This window comes from Plectropomus leopardus, chromosome 10, assembly GCF_008729295.1.
Source record: "Plectropomus leopardus isolate mb chromosome 10, YSFRI_Pleo_2.0, whole genome shotgun sequence".
Classification (NCBI taxonomy): Eukaryota; Metazoa; Chordata; class Actinopteri; order Perciformes; family Serranidae; genus Plectropomus; species Plectropomus leopardus.
In genome coordinates, this window is record NC_056472.1 from 24,410,283 (window position 1) to 24,433,083 (window position 22,801).

The window sequence follows — 22,801 nt, forward strand, 5'->3', positions numbered from 1 at the left end:
AACTTTCTTTAGTATTTTTAAATTTGTTTTATTAAACTAATTTTCAGGAATTTATTTTGTATTTACTTTTACTAATTTTTTGCTACTGTCTGGGTCATTTCTTCCTAAGTTACTTATTACCCTTTTCTTATTCCATAAATTATTGTGCAGGTTACAAAGGGATAAATGTGTATTAGGGGAAAAAAGAAAAAAAAAAATAGTGAAAGTTAAAATAAGTGTTTGGAGATGAAAATGATTAGAAATAAAATAGAAACTGATACTGTATCTTGTATAGGAGTTAGCCTTTGCTGCAGATGTGTTGATGCTGTCTTTTCATTGTCTACCTCGCACTCTTTTATTTCTACAAAATTTATTTAACCACTAAAAATAAGAAAGTTGGTGATCAAAATAGCTCTTCTGTTATCAGGTATTTTCATTTGCCATAAGGAAGCCAGTTTAAATGGGTAAAATACGAATTGTAAACCAAATAAAATGCAATGAATGCTCTTCAACTTGTCACATTTGGTGTTTGGCAATGTTTACAACCAGCCGGGTCAGTCACAGCGCACTTTGCTCCAGATGGTCTGCGGCTGCGCACAATGAATGCCACGTACTGGTTGACGTTCACAGTCTTGGAGGACACTTCCTGATGCTGGCACCCGGGTCTGGCTAGTCCAGCTAACTGTTTTAATTTTCACGGTTTGGGGAAACCTGTGAAACACAGCGTGGTCAAGTCTGATTCGGGTAAAACACATTCTTTTGTTTAGGCTCCAGGTACATAATTTAGCAGCAGTTTCCACTCTCTCACTGTTTGAGTGGTGTGTTGCTAACTAGCAAGCTAAGTGGTTAGCTTGCTAGTTAGCAACTACTACGCAGAGAGCTAACGCTAGCTCGCCCAAACAGGTGTCGAGGATGACTCGTAGGAAGTTATTTTCAAAAGGATACACTGCTGTTATCTTCTGGTTTTAAGTAGGATGAAGTTGCTGTTTTATTGTTCTGATAAAATGTTTGTTTTCCTAAGGTTAGCTTTGAATGCTAATTAAAAGGAACGTTAGCTTGTTAAATAGGAGTCCGCTTTTAACAGCAAGCTATTTTACTACAAATCCCGAATTGTAAAAAAGCAGTTGACCTATGTTATTGCTTATTTTAACTCCACATTCATAGTTTATGTTATGAACATTGACAGGACAATGATGAAACGGCCTAGCTAACGTTAGCAGTCACCAGATAGCTGTTTATGGGCCACTGACAGATATATGACTCTGCGATAACTGATCTTTCACAACAGCGTTGGCTATACTTAAATGGCATTTTAAATGTTTAATTCCGATGTACCAAACGTCAAACAAAACATTAGTATTGCCAATCTCGTTAGAAATCAGATTGTTGTTGTCCCATTTATCATAACGGTATGCTAAACCATTAGCTACCACCCAATCCCTAGCATCCAGCCAATTATTCATCTGGCTAGGAGAGTCAAAGCCGCAGCATTTCTGGAATTAAATTCACAGTTATTTTATTGTCCTGCCTGGAAAAACAGCAGGTAACGTCAAAGCTAATCCAACTGCTGACTTTACACTGTCAGAGAGTGACAGTAATTCACCCTAACTCATATACTGAATGTGTGTAAATTACAGTTACACTGCAGATTAAGGCTTTCAAATCAAACCAAATTTGTGAGTTTTACCTGTCAAGCATGCCAATGATCACATTATACTCATCTAAAAGATCCATTAGTTGAAGGCTTTGATTATTCAACTGGTTGATGTTTTGGGTCAAAGTCAAGAATGATAACAATCTATCAATGATCGATTAATCTGTAGTTAATAATATAATCAAACGTGAAATTTAATCAATCAATCAAGAGGCTATGCAATACTGTTAAAGTTTTTGCAATATATTGCTGTGAGCTTTGAAAAAATGCATTTGGTATTGTTTGAAAGTCTATTTATATTATTTTATTAAGTGATCATTAATTTTACCAACAGTTGACTAAGGACAGTGTTCACAATTTGCAACCCTTGTCATAGCCTGTAACAGCATAGAGCTGTCTTTGCCACCTCACATTGACCCTTAGACTTTGCAATAAGTTCAAGTAAAAGTGTGATGTTGTCACTGCAGCCATAGCCACAGGTCTTGATTGGATTAGATAATATTCAGTAAAAGCAGACTTTAGAAAACATGGCATGGCTCTGCAGGAAGATAACCCCAAAGACTGAGGAAGGCCATTAAATTAATTTCTAAGTAAAGAGAAGCTCTCTCTTCCCTCTCTTTGTAATTGTCAAAGTGCCTTTTAAGGAGGACATTAAAGTGCAGTTATAATAAAGAGGAGCTGATAATGTGAACATAATCCCACTATCCCTGTTAATGTAACAATCAAGTTTTAATCATAAATAATTACTCTCACAGCAACCACTTCCCTTGACCTGTTAACCCACTTACACAGTCAGTCTCATCTAAGGCTTTAATTTGACATTAACAAGAAATGCATTTTGGTTTTATTTTATTGAATGTCTGAACACATCATATTTTATTGCTAAAGATGGATGTACATATAATTGTAAATAATAAATAATTTTCTGTTAGGTATGGGAATCACCAGAGGCCTGGTGATACTTACAATCAGTATTGTTATTACAGTCAGTTGCCTTGATGCTGTTGACGCCTGAAGTTATCTGAGACTTCCTTGACCAATTTTTTGAAAAATAACTTTTCTTCAGTAATAACACACGATCAAAGTTAATCCAATTCAGCTTTTGACGATTTGTCATACTTAAACAGCCCCCAGTAAGCATTTTATAAAAGAGAGAAGGAAAGCTAAAGCAAGAAGCTTTTTCTTTAGTTGGCTGTTTTTAAATCTACTTCTTCTCTGACCCTGTTAAGCGGTGGGAGCAGAAGAGGTCGGACGGCACCATGAACGGCCAGCTGGACCTGAGCGGGAAGCTGATCATTAAAGCCCAGTTGGGCGACGATATCAGACGTATCCCCATCCATAATGAAGACATCACTTACGATGAGCTGGTGCTGATGATGCAGCGTGTCTTCAGGGGGAAGCTGCAGAGTAATGATGAGGTTACCATCAAATACAAGGATGAAGGTGAGTCTTAATTATCCAAATTAACTTGAGGATACAAGTCTGAATGTTGAAAACAGGATTCCCACGGTCATGAAAAACCTGGAAAACTCACAGAATTTCACAATCACGATTTCCAGGCCTGCGCTGAATTAGTCAAATTCATATTAAGTTTTGGAAAAGCCATAAAAATTTTGTCGTGTGTAAACTGTTTGAGTAATCTTCCCTTCCATGTATTGTAACATACCGGCAAATTTGTTTTCTGCAGCTGTTGATACAACGTTTCTCTGAAATGTGTCAGCGATTGATGTTTTTGTTACTATCATGTGCGTTTTTCCATTTTCTTCTTGCATTTTGTCTCTCCTTCCATGTATGCCAGTTATCTTAAATTATGTTTGAAAAGACTTAGTTTTTTTTTTGAAAAATGCCTGGCAAGAGGGGCAAAAAAATAATGTTATTATGAGTCCTTGAAAAGCCTTGGGACTGTTTTGAAAATGTGTGCGAACCCTGTGTCAATAAGTTTACCTCAGGCCATTCCTTTTATTATAAACTAGTACAAAATTACCATACTAATACCATTTACATGACCAGGTCACTTGGTCACTAAACCATATAATTTCAGTTTTGTCTGTTTTGTATCTTAACATATTACATAATAAAATGTAGTTCCCCTGACAGTTAATCAGCTGGTCTTTCTTTTTCTTTTTTCCAGATGATGACCTCATCACCATCTTTGACAGCTCTGACCTCTCATTCGCCATCCAGTGCAGTAGAATACTCAAACTGACTTTGTTTGGTAAGATATCAAAGCATTTCCTTTCCGTTTCCCCTTTTTTGCCTCGACGAATCCAAACTTCAATCATGATAGTGTCATCAAGATAAACTGTAGACCAACATGTTTTACAGCAGCCAGTCACTGGAGGGCAGTCTAGCTCATGTTTCTCACAACAAACCTCAGCTTGTATCATCAAATCAAAAGTTGTCCACACTCCCTTCTGACTCATTTTGGGTGGGATTTCTCTGTGTTCCTTAGTGATAGTTCAGCAAACAAACAGGGAGTAGGTTGATGTTTTCACAAAAGTCCTTTATGCCAGTTATACTGGTCCCTAATATTATTCTTAAATATGTACCAGCCCAATTAAATCCACAGTTGCTCAGCAGCCTTGTAGCTTACATGACTTCAGGTCATAGAAGAATTTTTTAACATTTCTCACGCACACCTCGCCCTAATATTTCAGGTTGAGGCCTGTTTTTCTCTAAAGTAGCAATACATTGTGTTGAAAATGCAGGGGTTTTGCAGAACTTGCACACAACACTTGTATTTTATTTAGTATTAATTGTTAACTACTTGACCAAGAGTATGATTTTAATCACTGCTTGAATAGGAATACTTAAAAAACCAAGCGAATCCCAGTAATTACATGGCATACACAGGAAATGTACTCACAGCTATTTGGGTAAATGGTGTTTTCTTCCTGGTTTTATTGCTAAACCCAAGTAGAAACAGACTTCTCTAGACATTAACAAATACTAAATATATACATACTCTTTCAGCATATTCATTTTCTTTTCTTTTTTTGTTTAACCAGTTATTTTCCCACAAAAGAGACAAAATTTACTGTTTGATAGATTAGGTTTTGGTAATTTACGGAGTTTGTCGGCATGAAAGCATAGAAGGCAGACACACGTACTAAATTAAAAAGGAATTATCTACTTAAAAGGGAATTATCTTCCATTCTTTAATAAGCTATACCCACTTATTTGTTGCAGTGGGGGTTGACAATATTGAGAAAATCAAATATAATATTTTTAACCAAATACCTTGACATATATATTGATGATATTGTAAGGTTGACTATTGGTGCTTTTACTAAATATTTAGACAGTGAAATTTTTGATAAATAATCATCAGTAATGTGGATATAATGACTAAGTGGGTAAAGACAAATAATAGCACAGCTAGAGCAGTGTGGTAAATTCAGAAAAATACACTTTTTTAATGATGTAATGCAGCCATTAAAACCAGGGAAAGATAACACTTATGATATTGTTACATCCAAAATCTAAGATGATATCAATATAATATCAGCGTATTGCTCAGCCCTACTTTGAAGGGTCACGGGGGCAGGAGCTGATCCCACCTGACATTGAATAGTGCTGATCAGACGTGACATCTGGAACAGTTTTCTTTCGATCAAATCGTGTCAGTGCACACTTATAAACGGCCAAATACACCACATGATCTGAATCTGTAAATGTCAAAATACAAAATGATGTTTTCACTCAGAATGTCTCTGAGGCCATTTCTACTTTACACGTGTCTTTGTTAATGTTCATGAATTAATCTGTTTCCTGTAAATGTTATTCATTTATAGGCGTTACAATGTCCCAGTGTTTGGCTGTTGAATAGTTCAAATTTCGTTCCTTCCTGCCAGGAAATAAAGTTGTAGTAGAGATCGACCAGTATGGGTATAAAGGCCTAAATAAAAGTAAAAAATTTAATTCAGAATATTGCTATCAGCTGTGGGAAAAAAATGAAACGCACGCAAAACCATATCCCATAGCACACCCTGGATGTGCATCTTACAAATTTAATAATCTTATCAAGATATGAAACTCAAATTGGCTGACAGTAAGAAACACTAGCTCCACTCATGAATCTGTAATGACAACATGATGTTGTTTCCTGTGCTCTGCTCCAACTCAGTCAGCCCTCCTGTTGCTGCTATTATTAGCCAGGGAGCTGTAAGATTTTACTTTTTCTCACTTCCTCCCAATCAAATCTGAGTCCTGGCTCATCGTTACATGTCGTGACCTCACGTGGGCCTGATGGTCTTGGACATGTGTTGAGGTTTCCAAAAGAAGCGAAAGTAGCTGGAATCTCGTGGCAGCCCGTTTTCTCAGCACAGGGCCTCATGACCCCGTGCATCTCTGTTCAGCATTATTCACTCAAACAGACAATCTTGTGTGAGAAAGGAATGTCCGGTGATCTCGATTCTCATGTCGCAATGGAAAATTCACTTCTCTGTCAATTTCTTCTGGAAAAATAAGGGTTGAAAGGAGGTAAAGTGACCCGTGTAGTGCAGATCACATAGGGTCAAAGATTGTGACAAACTTTTGTCCTTTGTTTCCTGCAGGTTGATGGTGTAATAATGGAACTGTTGGTTTGATTGTTGTACTAATATTTCATTAAGTAATCACAACAAACCAGGGCACTTCTGCTCAGCATCCCCCAGCTCCATTGTTAGCTGGCAGGCTGTGATAATGACGCTCGCAGCCCCTCTGTCAGCCTGTCTGGTATTGTGAATGGCTTTGTGGATTCAACCATGTGATACTGTAGATGAGTCCCAGGTATTCAGTGTGTGGAGCCAACAGAATTGGGACAGCTCATCATTCATAATGTACACATACTTAGTGTAGAATTAACCGCTTTTCCAGACCAGTGAACTGCTGAATTACGAGTATCCCCTGTGTTTATTTTAAATTAGATGTTACTGTATAATACTGTTTGTGCTGATGATCTGCACATTTTGGCTATCCAGTTGCCTATAAATTATTAATTGCCAGTGGAAAAAAATCAGTCAAATGGGGGTAAAAAACACAGTGTGTCCTTGTATGCATTTTCAATGTTAAATTGTTATGCATCTTTGTGGCAGCAGTATAGGCCGAATTACAAAGTATTTTATTTACAATAACATCAGGGTAGAAAACCACTGCATCACATACATATAATCAAACTGCACTGAGCAAACTCTGCCTTAATTGATAAGCTTTAAGCCACCTTTAAAAAACTTACTGCTTAACCTTGCCTGTAAGACAGCCCTTGAGGACAGGGATTTGAAGCCATTATTTCAAAAACACCAGACACCACTGAGAAAAACAGTCCACTGAATAGCGGCAGAGTTGCTGGTTTACTGCTGCCAAACTCAAATGTAGTGTAAGCTTAAACTGATACTAATTTATTTTTTTTAGTTGGCTAAAATATGTTTTGCAGCTCAGTCCATAGCAGTACACTGTTTAGCCTTTGTGGCGGTAGTTTTGATTAATCAAAGACATGAGCGAAGCAACACAGTTCACAAGATAAGCACAACAGAAACATCACTAAGACTGGACCACTGTGTTTAACTCTGTATCTTAATATGTTACAGATACGACTGAAAATGATAACACAAAAAAAGTTGTTTGCTATGTTTGCCAAATTTACATATCTGTGCATTTCAAAACAGTATCCAGTTTGCCACCTGGAAGTGACTTTTGTTGTTAGTGCTATGTCACTGCGATTCAGTCTATACTGTCAGCTGTTAGTCCCTGATTTCACCTGACTTTTGTTTTGGTTTACCTGTCACAATAATTACGTTATAAACTTATCATGTGATAAACGAACATTTCCTCAATCATTTTGTTTACCTTAAGAATGTTACCAAAATCTTAGCCAACGTGATGCCGGAATAAAAAGTTTTTCCCGATCACTTTAAGATTTGGGTGCAGTGGTTCTCCTTTTTTTCTCTCACAACCCCCAACAACTTGGTTGAGTCTGAAGGAAAATAAAACAACACAGCGTAGCCTGCAGCTGCACTTTTTGAGTAGAAGAGGCAAAATCCTGACTGACGTTAACTTGGCGACCCCTGGCAATGAGCCAAAAAAATCTGTCAGTCGTAGTTTTACCCTTCAATAACTTTTTCTTCACTTTCATTTAGCTCCATTCAACCTCTCAGCTCCCAGGCTGTCCACCCCTAAAGGTGTCTGCAGCACATCATCCAGATAATGTGGTAATCCTGGAGCTTCTCGAAGATTGTAGTTGTATTGATTTTAGTCGCAAGAAGCATCATTTGGTTTTGTGTTTGTTGTCCAATTGTTAGGCTAAGTCTCAAACTTAACAATTTTTGGATACTCCTGTTAAGGTATCATCCTTTTAAAAATACTCTCTTGTGTAAATCAGCAGGCGTTAATGCTATATTCAAAATATGTTAAATATTTTTTCGGATTTTAATTGTGATTTCTTAATATTCTCAAGGACTAGCTTTTTAAAAGAGTGTACTTGTGCTGTTATGCTATTATATAATCATTATATCAGTGACATAAAATCGTTGTAAAATGACAGTAATATCATTTATCACAATTAGTTTGAGAGGAATATATCAAACAAAAGTAGTTATCCTGACAGGTCTAGGTAAGTATCTGCTGGGCTGTTGATGTACTTCTTTACAGTGTGACCCGGATATTACTAAAAGCTCACAGCTATATCTCAGATCTAGACTGTGATCTATGTCAAAGAGCAGTTCAACTTCACGACAACGTTGCCTCAAGTGGGAAATGATCATAACTAATGAGATCCAGATTCAGTAACGTGCAAAAAGGCAGCCATTAATAAAGTTACAGAAGAGGGGATTGTTGTCTTCTGTAAAAACATTCAGGAGTCGAGGTCTATCCATCACCCTCTTCGAGCTCTAACACACAAAAGGACGCGGCTGTGCCAAAATGGACTTTGCTCATTCTCATTTTCCAAAGAAACAACAAGGATTTAGTTAATTTGCTCACTTGTGCCCTCTCTTTGCCTCTTGTTATCTGCAGTGAACGGTCAGCCGCGGCCTTTGGAGTCAAGTCAGGTGAAATACCTGCGCAGGGAGCTCATTGAGCTCAGGAATAAAGTCAACAACCTCCTGGACAGCCTGGAGCCCCCCACAGAGCCTGGTCTGGCTGCTACAGCACCTGACAGTGGTAAGCAAACACACACACACACACACACACACACAAACACACGCTTGAGCTAAACTGACAGTATAAGCTTATTGCAGACATATCAGTATCAGGGCGTGTGTGTGTATTGGCTCATATTTCATCAGGAATTGCAGCAACAGTGAGTTACCTTTTCATAGTTGTCCACTAGAGAGCACTGACAAGTTTATTTTTCAGCTATAAAATGTCCTGCTTGGTATGTATCTTAATTGTCCATATCCATATCAAGATTGTTTTGTTATGTTTTTCCAGTATATACATTGTCAGAGCTTTGAAATTGTCAAATATGGATGACACTATCAGCCTTAAAAAAATGTATGTCAGGTTATAGTATGTACACTGAGTCATTTGCAGTCATTCCCACAGTGCACAGGAGCACAGCTGTTTCTTTTTGAGTAACCTCTGACTATTGATGAAAAACAGACATACATTTGCAAAAAAACAGATTTTGAAATTGAAAATTAATTTTTAACTCTAAACAGTTGACACACACACACACACACACACACACACACACACACGTTTTTTGCACACAACTTTGCCGCTATAGAGGTTTAACGTTTTTGTAGAACAGGCCTCAAAATTGTAACTCAGATATTACAGTAAGTCTTGTAGTTTTAAAATATTCAAATTTCAAATTCAGATTTCAAATCCAAACATTGTTTTGGATACCTTTTAAAGCTATCTATTCATTATTATCTCTGCACATAGCATGGACACAGGAAATAGTGCTAATGCAGCTGTAGTATCTCCTAAAGCCAGGGATTATTAAACCAAAACAAAAAAGGCAAACAATTTAGAATTAAAACTGTAGTGTTCCCCTGTCTTACTAGGATACAGTAAAGTAACAAGACATCAAGTTATGAATTCTGTCATAGTTTGAGAAGTTGTTAAGTTTGCTTTTTGTAGTAGAAAAATAAGGGTACTTTGTGTTGAAATTTAAGAGCTCTAACACAAAAATTCAGTGAGTTATAGGTGCTGTGACAAAAAGTTTTACAACCATCCTCAGTTTTCCATCCATCCATCCATCCATCCATCTTCTTCCACTTATCCGGAGTCAGGTCGCGGGGGCATCCCCAGTCTTCCCTGTTTTAAAAAGTATCAGTTTATTTAAAAATACCTACAGAGAGAGTGCGACTGTGTGGTAATAAGCTGAATCACACGGGTGATACATCAGTAATTTCATTCATTGCACGGATCATTTTTTGTGTAGCATGTGCAACATACTGCACTGTACAGCCCTGTGCTTTTACAACACCTTTCAAAACAAAGTCATAAAGTGCTTCATATGGTTGAAACAGGAACAAAAACATTTAGCACAGCACTGAAATCAAATCAGACAATTACAACAATATCAGTGCCAGAAAATCAGACAAAGCCATATGTTCACACACATACACACAGTCCAGATGGTTTGATTTCTCTTAGGGTATTTTTTTTTTTTTAGATCACAAACTGTCTGTTAGGTCTCTTAATCCCACTAATGGGAATCTCACTTGTTCATATTCCACATGCTCACTGCCAGAATTGTTAGATCTGTATCCCACAGGGATACTGGTACCAGACTGAGACAGTTTATAGGGGTCAGCCGTTGTCGGAATAATTTAACAACTTGTTTTCATGTGAAGGTTTGTGTGGAATTATACGCTCCATTTGCAGCTTTAATTATAAACTGCATACATACTGGTTCAGAGGAACATGTGTTATCATATTATAGTGTGGTCATAGTTTGCTGTATTAAATTTTTTTTTTGCCATTGTTTATAGATAGAGACTTTATTGTCCACGTCAGTGGAAATTTGTCTTTGGCTTCGCTCAAAGATACAACATGTAAAAAAAAAACAACATTAAAAACACACAAATATACAGGAGACAATAGTGCAAACAGGCACTCAGAGCAATAATTTACATAAATAAATAGTAAAAGAGAGCACATCTTACAAAATAGCAGTTCTCCTAATACAATTATCCTATGTTCATCGCCTGAATGGCATATGGAATAAAAGACTTCCTATAAATGTTGTGACTGGTTTTCGGGATCCTGTATCGACGGCCAGACAGGAGCAGCTCAAACTCTGAGTGTAATGGATGTGAGGCATCTGCAATTACGCGTTTAGCCTTCCTGCTTATATCACTGTCAAATATATTGCTGAATTGTGTCTGTGACTTGCCAAACACCTTCCCTGTAATGTTGACAATCTTAGAGCTTGTTTTTGAAGAATATGGTTTTGTGTGAAGAATCTCAGTGGATTGAGGGGTCTCCGACTGATGGTTAAAATCTTCGACTTTCTTATTGCCACATGTCATCTTTGTCTTTGCTGATTCTTCAACATTTCTGTGGCTCTTGTTTCTAGAATCCGTGGATGGACGTGAAGGTAAAGTGGTGGCAGCAGACCCCACAGTGAAACAGGCCACTCCAGTCAGCGCAGCCAGCATGTCAGCATTCGACCCATTAAAAAACCAGGACGAGGTCAGCAAGAATGTCATCTCTGCTTTTGGTCTGAGTGAGGACCAGGCCCCAGGTATTGCACCCTGTCCACTTGCAAAAAAATGAATTTTTTTTTTTTTAATTTGTTTTGTTTCAGTGTAAAGCTCTCATGTAAAAATTCATATTTCATCCGTGCCGTCTTTATAGCTCCCGCAGCGGTTGCACCAGAAGAGCGCTCAGGAACCCCTGACAGCATTGCCTCCTCTTCATCAGCCGCCCCACAGCCAGTGGCACCCCCACAACCACAGGCTCCCTATGCCGGAGTACAGCAGGGACCCCCAGCTGGCATGGACGGTAAGACATATGCACACACAGCTACTCCCCTGTACAAACATGTCATATTTAATACTGCGTAATTGGTGACAATACAAACACACACACACTGATGCAGGTTTTTGCAGAAAGAATGCATTATTGGATATTTTCCTAATGACCACAGGGAGGGAGAGACCCAGCAGCATGGGTGGTTAAGCAATAACAATTTCTTTTACAGGGGTATTGTTATGTGGGATGTTTTTCCTCAAAATTACCACCAATGTAGCCTCATAAAAACATTACCCCCTGTTGTTTAGCAAGTTTTAATATGTTGCTCTAAATGACCAATCCATGCTGTTTTGTTTTCCAAAGAGTATCTATATATCCCCTGTGAGTTTTGGCTGGTTTGATTTTATTTACAACCCAGGTGATTACTCTTTAGGCTATTTTGGTAAGGGAAAAACTGGCATGCCCATTTTCAGAAGGGTACCTTGACCTCTAACCTTAAGATCTCCGAATGAAAATGGGTTCTTTGAGTACCCACAAGTCTCCCCTTTACAGACATGCTAGCACCATACAGTTTTGGGCAAAAAGTATGCATTTTGTGCATGCAATATAGCTGTGTTATTTTCACCTGTTCTTAAAATGGGGAATTCAAATTTTTCTGAACTGTGGCGTTCCTAAACGGTCTTGTAATGGACTATATTGGATATGATTGGAAATCTGAGACTCTTGTGGATTCGGTGAGTCCAATTTTATTAATGTGTGATGATGTTAGCCCTCAAAGTAGCCATTTCATTGTGTTGAGACCATTTTTTTGAAACTTGAACTTACTGTATAAAATGAACCATTGCGACGTCTAGGAAAATCAGAGTCTTATGAAACTTTGCAGCCACAAGCTAGAGACCTCAAGCAACAGAGGATATCTGGTTTTTATAGGTATACTGAATATCAGGAGGTTCAAGAACATTAGTGCTCATATCTAATGACTTAAAAAGTCTTCAAATATCATACGTTTTTGATACCAGCTCTATGCCCTTATATACTCTAAACATTAAAAGTTTGAATAATTGCCTGACTAAAACAATGTTTCTTAAATGTTTATGACGAGGAAAACTCGACAGACATTGCTGAGCTGCATCTTTAATTAATCTTCAGGTTTCCTAATATCAGTTGCTGCCTCTATGCAGCATATACTCCTGACCTGCTATTTTCCGCTAAAGATCTCCTTTTGACCCCTAAAGAGACTAAAATGGGTCTGTGGTGGGTCTTAAAGGGTTAACACATTTTGCATGAGTAAGTATCTGCTCTTTCAGTAGACGTAACGCTCCACCACCCAGACACATAAGTAACTACCCTCTGAGGTTGCTGTGCATCGTCTCAGACTCCTGGTTCAGACACACAGTACAGCAGTAAAAACAAACATAAAAATACATTTCAGTTTATGACAGTAAAACATAAAAATATAGACCCATCAGCTGCAGTTTTTATTGTTTTTATTATGTTGTTCATATGAGTTCAGTCCTGTCAGCACAGAGCATTCACACAGGCCTGTGATGCAAAACGACCCCCATTCCTTTACTTCATTACTGTGACTAAAGAATGAACTCCAACAACACGTGCAGCCACTGCAGCAGTCAACGCAGTCCTACTGTATGCGAGAAGTAATTTCATGCCTCGCTTGACTGTGTCCACTCTGAAAACAATTACATATTCAAGTATAATTCAGTATTGTGTGACAGATTAGGATCAAGAATACATCAGACTCTATGACAGTATGAATGTTTAGTTAGCTGTGATGATTTAGTTCCACTTAGGTTTGTTTAATTTCCTCATTGGATTACACACAGTATCGCTTTCATCCTGCTAGTTATTAGATTAGGTGAAATGTTATAAAGTGGACGAATATTTTTTTGATGTGAAAACTGCAAAGTCAGAGAAACTGAGAAAATGAAAGCCAGTATTTCAAGTAAAGGAGCAAATTACATGTATATGGGATGAATGTACAGTATCATTTACATTTAGTGAAATTGCACTTGCACAGATTTAGTAACAATTTGCTGCATGTACTTTAAGCAAATGCTTGTTCGTTGTTGTGGTGGATCAGATCCAGTCTGCTGTTGCTGCAGGATTTCATTGAATAAGAAATGATACTCGAGTCTCACCACTTTGGAATCTTAATCAACACTGTAAACAAGAGTATCCATGAGTTTAGGGTTTATCTTACTCAGCAGAGATTTTATCACAGCTCTCTCCTGTGTACGATCTTTAACACAGACATGTTGGGCCCAAACCCAAGGCCTAGATGAAGATAAATGAATAAAGGATCAGGCAGTGTGCTGGCAAAAACAAACAAGGCTTATTTTTACGTAATTCTCAGCACAATACCATTCTGGGAATTGGTCTTGTGTGCCAATCTAGCGTGTCCGTTTCCTTTATCCAACTATCCCTCATAGCATTAGGGAATTCTCTGGCTTGTTTTTCGTGTTGTTGTGAAGGGAGGCCCAGACAGGTGCAGCCACAGAGGTGAAGCATATTGTGTTGTTTACACTGTGAGTGGATCAGATCGTTCCCAGCTTGTGGTTTGGCCTCAATGAATGAGGAGACCACTGGAGCAGAGGAGATGCCTTTCTGTTGCACCCCCTGAGAGCTGTAGCTTGTTCTCAGAGCGGTCACGCTGCTGACTCCTGACCACACCTGCAACACTGAAGATCAGCACACATGTGGTATGACTTCTTCCATTTAACTGGTGGTTTGTGGTTTGGCTTGGTGGCGTTGCTGGGCCTACCCATAGGGCTCAATAAGAGTTGAGTTGATCCAGATGAAGACTTATTAAGTCAGTGGGTTAGCCAGCTGGTGTGACGAAGGGGTGCTTAAATTCAATTTGCTAGAGCTGTGGGGTATGCTAGACAATTAAAAATATGGAAACCACTGGATCAGGTCAAGAACTTTGTGTAGGCATCAAGTAGGCTGAATGCCCATTAGTGTAAAGCAAAGATTCAACTGCAGCATTAAAGGAATATTTCACCCCTCCCAAATGACTATTTATATATCAATTACTCTTCCCAGGTAGTGTTGAATTTATGAAAAAACAAACAGAATTTCTTAGCATACTTTCATTGTGAATGACAAATCAAAAAACAGAAAAATTCTTGATAATATATAGTCTTAGGGGTCTGCATTTAACAACAGTGAAACTGCACGAAAATCTATGTTTACAAACTCGTGCAGTATAATCCAAGTCTCATTTATCCAGTCGTACTTCCCAGATAGACAGCCCTTTCCAACAGGGAACTGAAACTTATTCATGTTCTCCTCAAAGCCAAAAACAAATGTGGTAATTTTACGTCCCTCGACACGGAAGCTGCTTGTCTACCATCCATCAGCTGTGTTTTTGTGTGACTTTTTGTGTGACTTTTACCATGTTTATCTCTCCTGTAGTTGATGTAAATGTCCTGCAGGTAACGTCACATTTTCTTCACTGCCTCTTTGCCACACAACCCTCTAATGATTTTTGACTAATGCAAAAAACATAGAAAATTCATATTCATATTTTTTAAATGTCAGACAATTTCAGATTAAAATTACAGACTTGGTGTGCAAAGGATTCACCAACAAAACACAACCACTATGACTTTAATTCATCAAAGATTTTTCTCCTTTTTGGATTCTTTGTTCACGAGAAGCATGTGAGACAAGCAATGTTTTTTTCACGAATTCAAGGTTACACAGGGAGAATAACTGACATACAAATGATTGTTTGTGTGGTGAAGTATTCCTTTAACCATGCTAATGTTCAGTGAGCTTTTTTAGCAGCTTTAGGGATTTTTTTCTTTATCCTAAGCTGCACTTTTACCTCCCTGTCAAGGTAAAAAGATCATTTCCCCACTGAGATCAGTAAAGTTTTGTTGTTATACACATTGGCAGCTCTTGCTAGATACCGTCTTGTAATCCTGTAGCAGGTCGTTGGATTCATCTGTAAACCTGACGTGGCAACGGACAGTTTGTCCATTCTTTACCGTTTCCCATCTTCATCTCTGTTCCTACTTCCAAGGCTGCAGATGGTTGGCACATAAAGACATTAAACTAGATCCTGCCCAGCCTCCTCTCCCCCTCGACCCTTTCCTCACATTATTGCTGTCTCTGGCTGCAGACTGTCAGTATGACAGCCTCGAGGCAGTTCAGAACAGCCAGTTGATGCATGAGGCTTTAGAAAAGGCAATACATGAGATCGGATGCCAACTGAGCATGTGTGGCCTTTTAAAGCTAGCCTTAAGCTCACGTTTCAGTTCAAGCTTGGTTTACTTGTTACCATAAGAATGCTGCTAACAAGATCCATAAGCAGACGGTAAAGATTTCAACCTGTTGTCTGTCAGATGCTGATGGACCTTTGGCAATAATTCACAGCTGTACAAGACAGAAAGAAACTGTAAACACATGTTTGCAGCAACGGCTCAGACATTTGCTCGAGGCTCCTTATCAGATGGGCAGACGTGGTTTTGGTGTGATTTGTTTATTTAAAAATAGGGTCTTGTTCTCATGACTCCTTCGTAAGGCATGCTTGGAGGTCAGCAGAGCTACAGCCAAATGCATCTTTGTTCCAATGAATATAATTTTCCCAACTTGGGGTTTCTCTCCTGAAGCATTGCAGCTCCGTCAGTTCTTTCTCCCGTGAGCGCTCAGCAGGCTCGTAGCTGACCTCTTGGCTACACTGGAGTGGAATGAACTCCAGAGGCCGAAGGGCTTCTAACAGCGCTGCATCCCTCCATCACTCTTACATAACACCCATGATGGATTACAGACCGAGACGAACAGGAGAATAGCCAATTTAACACACATGCCTTCTCCCACAATAAAGACCGCGGCGTTCATGTTAAAGGTGCTGTCAGTGAGATAACAGATGGTTATCACATCACTGCTTATAAAAAGACACTGAAGAGATACACTGTTTCTAGCTAAATATTTAGTTGTCAAGTTTCTCCCAGACCAGTGAAACTGAATATGGAAACTGGACTTTTCTTTAGGACAATAATTGTATGTTTATTGTGAGTTCTTCTTTAGCCTCTGTTACACTGCCTGTTCAAGGTGGTAATGTTGCGCCGTTGCGAGAACAGTTATCTTGCTTTAAGTTCAGTAATGGAGGTAGTAAGAAAGCCGAATCTACATCTGTGTGAAGGCCATGACACATCGAACAGACATCGGAGAACTACCGGCGAAAAAAGCCCCCTACTGTGTCACCTCACATCACTGTCTCTCAGCCAAAAAGTTGCTCATGAACACACCATAAACACTTCAACTGCTGGCCAGCCGGCATGTACGTTCTGCGCCTGCGTGAGAGGAAATGCCCCTCCACAGCAGCAGACGGGGTTGTCGGTAATCGTCATGCAAAAAGGGAAACCGTAAGACTGTTTTAACGCTACGTTAGCACATTAACAACATAATCAAATGCTGAAAGAACAAAGCATATTTATTGTGAACAAAAAAAGAAAAACATCCCTACTTTATATAACAAGTTTGTTTTGATCTCACACTTTAGCTCTTTGTTTACATTCCTCGCTTCTGTCTCATGCGCTGAGCTCAGAGTAATTTCATTCACTGATGGGCTCCACTGTCGCCTACGCTGACACAAATGCTGAACCAGCAGGAAAAAGTCGACAAGGGTTGACAAGGGTCATTAAGGGCCAACAGCGTGGAGCACACCACAGCGACTAGAGCGATGGACGCTCACCGAAGGCCCAACATCGACCAACAGCCATCGGTCAGCTTGGTGTGTCAGGGCCTTACAAGGGATAGATGGCCGGATGGGGCAGGTGTGACAGTGTGATATGTGTGCGAGCCACTGCTGGGAGATATCAATAGCACCTTGCAGCAGTTAGCAGCTAACTTTAAGAAAGAGAACAGCTACTGAAAATGTCTGCAGATTCAGAAAACAATGAGGTTTCGGAGCCTTTACTCCCTAAGCAGAGGATGGTATCAGCTGGTGAATGATTGATGTTCCCATGTTATGACATTATTATTGCGTTAAAAGCGCTGCAGACGCATGTGTTAACTGTCACACTCGAGGCTGGCTGTTGTGTTACATGTCACCCCTGTCACGCCTCTTTTGCTAACAGAACACCGGCATGCTGTCTAAAATCGCACTGAGATGGCTGCCAGTGCCAGTGAGGCTGCGTAATGGCTTTGTAGTCTGCTGAATTTTTTGAATTATACAAAAAAGAGAAACTTCTGCACTGAGTTTCTCTTGAGTTTAATTTGACAGGAGTCTCTTTTCAGCTTTGCTTTTTTCAGACTCTCAAGAACTGTAAAGTGTCATGTCAGCCCTCCCAAAAAGTGAAAAATCAGCACCAGTTTTACCATCACCTGAAAAACCAGTGAACCCTTGTGCAGCCTGCTTTCATTATGCCCTCTCTTTTTGTGTTTTTCATGTGTTGTCACACCAGTTTATACGCCAGGCAGGAGATCTGGGAGTAAAGTTTAGGCCTTGTTAAGGGAGAGCACTATTTTGCCAAGTCTTTGCTTGTCTGCTGAACATTGAAGCATTCAGTGGAAAACTTGATGAGCAAATTTAAAATAACAAGGAAAATAGTTTCCATGTTTTTGAAATGTAAAAAAGATGTCGAACGGCCTCACTTTCTAGCAAGATATTACTGATTACTGACATGATATTTAAATGTCGCTAATAAGATGCTCGAGGCTTCCTTGAATATCAGAGGCCTTTTAGGGCCTTTTTAGGGACATAACTGAGATGTCTGGAGCTGTCGACATTATTGTGCCCGCCCTCCACATGTGCATATATACAGTGTGTACTGGTGAAGTCATAGTTAATAAAAATGCAGTAGAAAGTCACTGTCTGCAAACTCAAAGTCCTCCTTGAGTTATTTATGTCTACGTGCCTATAGTACCTAAAAAGTGGATACATATGTCACCGTTTTGATTCTTTACTTTGTGTGTTTGTGTGTTTATGTCTGCTCGGTCACCTGCATGCTGCTCTCCATTTCTAAGACAGTTTTTACTATAATGTCCCATAGAGAGATGTCTGTGGGTACTGGCCTTTTAGCTACAAATAGTTGTACCAAAGTGGTTGCAGCTGTTTTTACTGACACAGTTTTGTGTTATTCTGTCCAGATGCACAGGTGTTTCCTTGAAGATGCAAAGACCCTATTTACATTTACTCGCTTCATGCATGTTAGATAGCTATCTGATAGTAAAAAAAGCAAAGTGTAAATGCAAGCAGGAGGTTACCATCTGATTGAATTCTTGCCAGATGTTTAAAAGGTGTAAATACTCCAAGATGTAATCTTTACTTCTCCCAGCAGTAACTACATAAATAAGTGGTCTTTGGAAGAGCCTCTACAGCAACGTGTCAACTGGCCACTGATCAATTTTGTTGACAGATAAATAAAATTTAAGCCTGAGGGAAAAAACAGACCAACAGAGAGCTCCTGTGCTGTCAGTAAAAGCCAATCACAACATGCATTATTGATGACAAAACCTCTGCTTTATATGCTGCTGGTATCGCAGTTAGCAAAATAAAAGTTAAGACAAGGGAAATGTCCAGCCTCTTGACAATATAGTCGAATTACCCTGCGATAATGAAAAATGTAGTAAAAAAGATGCCGGAGTTAAGTATACCATAACAAATGTAAAAAAAAAACTCATAGTATAATATGATATAAAAAATGTCATAAAACATCCTGGTGTAGTTTGCCAAAAAAAAAAAAAAAAAAAAAACTATAAAAAGCATCATAGTGAAGTACTCCATGAATAATGTACTAAAAAAACATAATAGTATTGTATGGCAGCATAACAACATAATATAGTATGGTATAAAAAAAAGTAATGAAAATGGCATAGTATAGCATTGCATGAAAAATATCACAAAAAAGTCGTAGTATAATGTCAAAAAATATATTTATAAAAAATCTTAATTCTGTGGTATTCCATAAAAATTATTATGAAATATGTCCAAAAAATGTCATAGTATAGTATACCATAAAAAATGTCACAGTGTATTCAATGTACTATTATAAATAAAGTTTATCATGATGTAAATCCTAATTTGTGTAAAATTATGTACATTTTTATAGTTCTCTCAGTGTACTTATAGTACTTGCCCCCTGTCTCTTCAGGTCAGGTGTATCAGCAGTACCAGGCTCCAGGAGGATACCCGCCTCAGCAACCAGGTGCCCCGCCACAGCAGCAGCAGTACGGTATGCAGTACTCTGGTAAGATTAAAAGTGGTCAGGGATTAAGGCGGAAAAAAGGTAGCTGCTGTGTTGTGAAGCAATGTGACTCTGTGTCCTCTTTTGAATGAATTCAAGAGACTCCCTCCCGTTATCGCTCTGCAGGATACAGCTCTCAGCCCGGAGCTCCTCAGCCTGGACCCCCGCAGCCGCAGCCGCAACAGCAGTTTCAGAACTACGCGCCTCCCTCCTCCCAGGCTCCAGCGTCCGGTCCAGCTCCAGCTCCAGGCTTCCAGGGTGGCCAGCAGCAGCCCCACCCACCTCAGGGAGCCCAGCAGTATCCACCAGGAGCCTTCCCTCCCCAAAACTATACCTCCCAGGCCTCCCAGCCTGCCAACTACAGCCTGCCGCCCAGCTCCCAGCCCGGCTCAGGGTACCAACCCCGCCCAGGATACACCCCGCCTCCAGGCAACACTGTCACCCCTCCACCAGGAGCTGCTAACCCCTATGCCCGCAACCGCCCCCCTTACGTCCAGGGCTACACTCAGCCAGGCCCTGGGTACCGGTAAAAGAGGATAGCGGATGTTACTGATCCTCATACCCCAAACCCCTCCCTTATGTGTGGCTCCACCTGTTTGGAGTGGGTGCAGGAAACATGGTTTACTGCTCTGCACCCCCGACCCCTCCCCCATACAAATATCAAGTCCAAATATAAAACAAGCAACCCCCTGATCCCCCAAGTCTGATGGTTAGTGTTTGTATGCTGTCTCTCCAACACACCACTCTGCTCCGACCCTGGTGTTTGTTCCTTGTGTTACTTTCCTCTCTTCTCCCGTCACCGTCGCCTCTGTCTTCTCTGCCCTCTTGTGTCTGTAAAAATGTAACCAGTCTGTATGCACACACCTGGGAGACCAAAACAGGCTGTTGCACAAACTGTTTAATGTTCTTTTTATGGTAACGCTTTATTTTGCGAGTAAGATCAGCATCCACATTTTGCATTGGCGTGTCGATAAACATCTCAACCGGTCGTGTTGATTTTACTATGTCAGGATGCATTTTAAGACACTATCGAAATGAAAGGTTACCCCTTTTCTTGTTTGTTTATGTCTGTTTGTGTCTTGATTTGATCAATTTCACCACCATGTCGGTATTAATGATGTGTCAATGAAACTGCCCCATGTTGGGAACACTAGCTAAGTGATGGCTTATGGGAGGTGTAGATCCCAGCGTCATGAAGAAGGCTTCTTTTGTTTAGCTAATTATATCATCTCCAGTAAGGCTTGCTATTCCTCTCTTTCTCTTTATCTTATCACTGGTTTTTACTAATAAATCAAATTCCACCCTCAAGTGAGATTAGTTGTTCATGTATAAACTGTAACATTTTTTTCTTGAACCTAATAAATGATTAAGACCCAGCCGAAGTCCCTTTTTATCTTTTTGTTTTGGTCTCATGTTGCTCTTGGCCTGCATGTTGTCTTGCCGTCTTTCTCTTAACGCTCTCTCTCACTTTGTGGTTTCTGAGTTCATGTCTCTGTTAAGCTTGGCTTCTCCCTTCCTCGTCTCCCCCACCCAGATTTGGAAAACTGTAGTAATGGTGGTATTTCTGTTTTGTTTGCCTGCCTGTGGGTTGTGGTCGGCTGGGACGTGTGGCGAGTGAGTGTGTGGTTGGTACTTCATGTCAGACCGTCTCACTGAGTGCACAGGGTTTATTAAAGATGATTTAGAGAAGCGTGTCAAGCATTGCTCTTCACCTCATCTGTGCCAAGCCGAAAATCCCTCTCTTGAGATTTATTTATCCTCTGTGAAAAGTCTGCAATATTAATAAAGTAACCACAATGTTAGGAATTTATTGAATCTGATCAGCTTATGTCTGCCTTTGACAATGCATCATCCACAAAAGAAAAGTTTGACATTTTGAGAAATTAGCTCAGCCAGGTGCTTTTTGTTGAGCAGATTTTTTTTTTTTTTTTACTCAATATTTGCATTAATCTTCCTTAGATTCAACTAACCCTATGCAAATTCTAAATTTGTGTTATCAAGTCATAGTATAGTATGCCAGTAAATATCCAATCAAAAAGAATTCAAAGTAAAGTATGTCAAAAGAAAATCTTTTTTTTAAAATGTAGTTTAAGGTGCCAAAAAAATTTGTCAAAATATGTCAGAGAAATATGTTGAAATGTTCGATTACAAAAAGTCCAAGTATAGTGTGTAAAAAAAATCATTCAAAAAGTACAAAGCCTAAAGGCATAGTAAGTCATAGTATAATAAGTAGAAAAAATTCCGTCACAAACACTCAGTAAAGAATACCGAAAAATTTCATCAAAAAACGTCATAGTATAATATGCTAAAAATGATCACAAAATATAATAGTATAGCATGTAAAAAAAATAATGTCATGGTTTACTATGTAGAAAACATTCATCAAAAAACATCATAGTATAGTATGTCCACAAATTTAACTAAAAAGAAAACGTCTTAGTATTGTATATCAAAGAATGTCATTGTATAGTATGTCCGAAAAATTCACCAAAAAATTTCATCAAAAACATCGTAGTGTGGTCACCAAATTTTCACCTAAAAACGTTTAGTATGTCAACAAATTTCAACAAAAAAATGTAATTGTATAGTATATCGACAAATTCCGTCCAGTAATACATTCATGATGTCACTGGTAAGATGTCGTGTTCTGGGGGAAAATTTGTCAACATATTATATGATAACATGTTTTGGCAACATTTTGTCGACATATTTTTCTATAACATTTTTACATAAAAAATTTCAACATATGATACTATGACGTTTTTTGATGAGACTTTGTTTTTTGATGTACTATATTATGATGATTTTGATGAAATTTTCCTACCGACTTACTATATTATGTTGGGGTTTTTTTTTTTGTGAAATTTGTAAACATACTCTATGACTTTTTCAAGAGATACATTTCGATATTTTATTATTATTACATATTATTATTCAAAAATGACATAGTATAGTGTATCAAAAAAATCATCAAAAATGATGATAATATAGTATGTGAAAAAAAACTTCACCAAAAACGCCATATTATAGTATGTCAACAAATTTTCCC

At 38.9% G+C, this 22,801-nt stretch overlaps 1 protein-coding gene across 2 annotated transcripts; it reads left to right on the forward strand.

Moving 5' to 3' along the window:
- Positions 1 to 608: 608 nt before the first annotated feature.
- tfg (trafficking from ER to golgi regulator) lies at positions 609 to 21,128 on the forward strand. Of its 2 annotated transcripts, none has more exons than XM_042494544.1 (8): positions 609 to 723; positions 2,863 to 3,076; positions 3,765 to 3,848; positions 8,624 to 8,770; positions 11,142 to 11,309; positions 11,423 to 11,569; positions 19,660 to 19,755; positions 19,879 to 21,128. In XM_042494544.1, the coding sequence occupies exons 2-8, from the start codon at positions 2,893 to 2,895 to the stop codon at positions 20,280 to 20,282; spliced, it is 1,230 nt and encodes a 409-aa protein (XP_042350478.1). In that variant the 5' UTR covers positions 609 to 723; positions 2,863 to 2,892; the 3' UTR covers positions 20,283 to 21,128. The 2 variants fall into 2 exon arrangements, with proteins under 2 accessions (XP_042350478.1, XP_042350479.1); XM_042494545.1 differs by having other exon boundaries at positions 19,660 to 19,740.
- Positions 21,129 to 22,801: the final 1,673 nt, after the last annotated feature.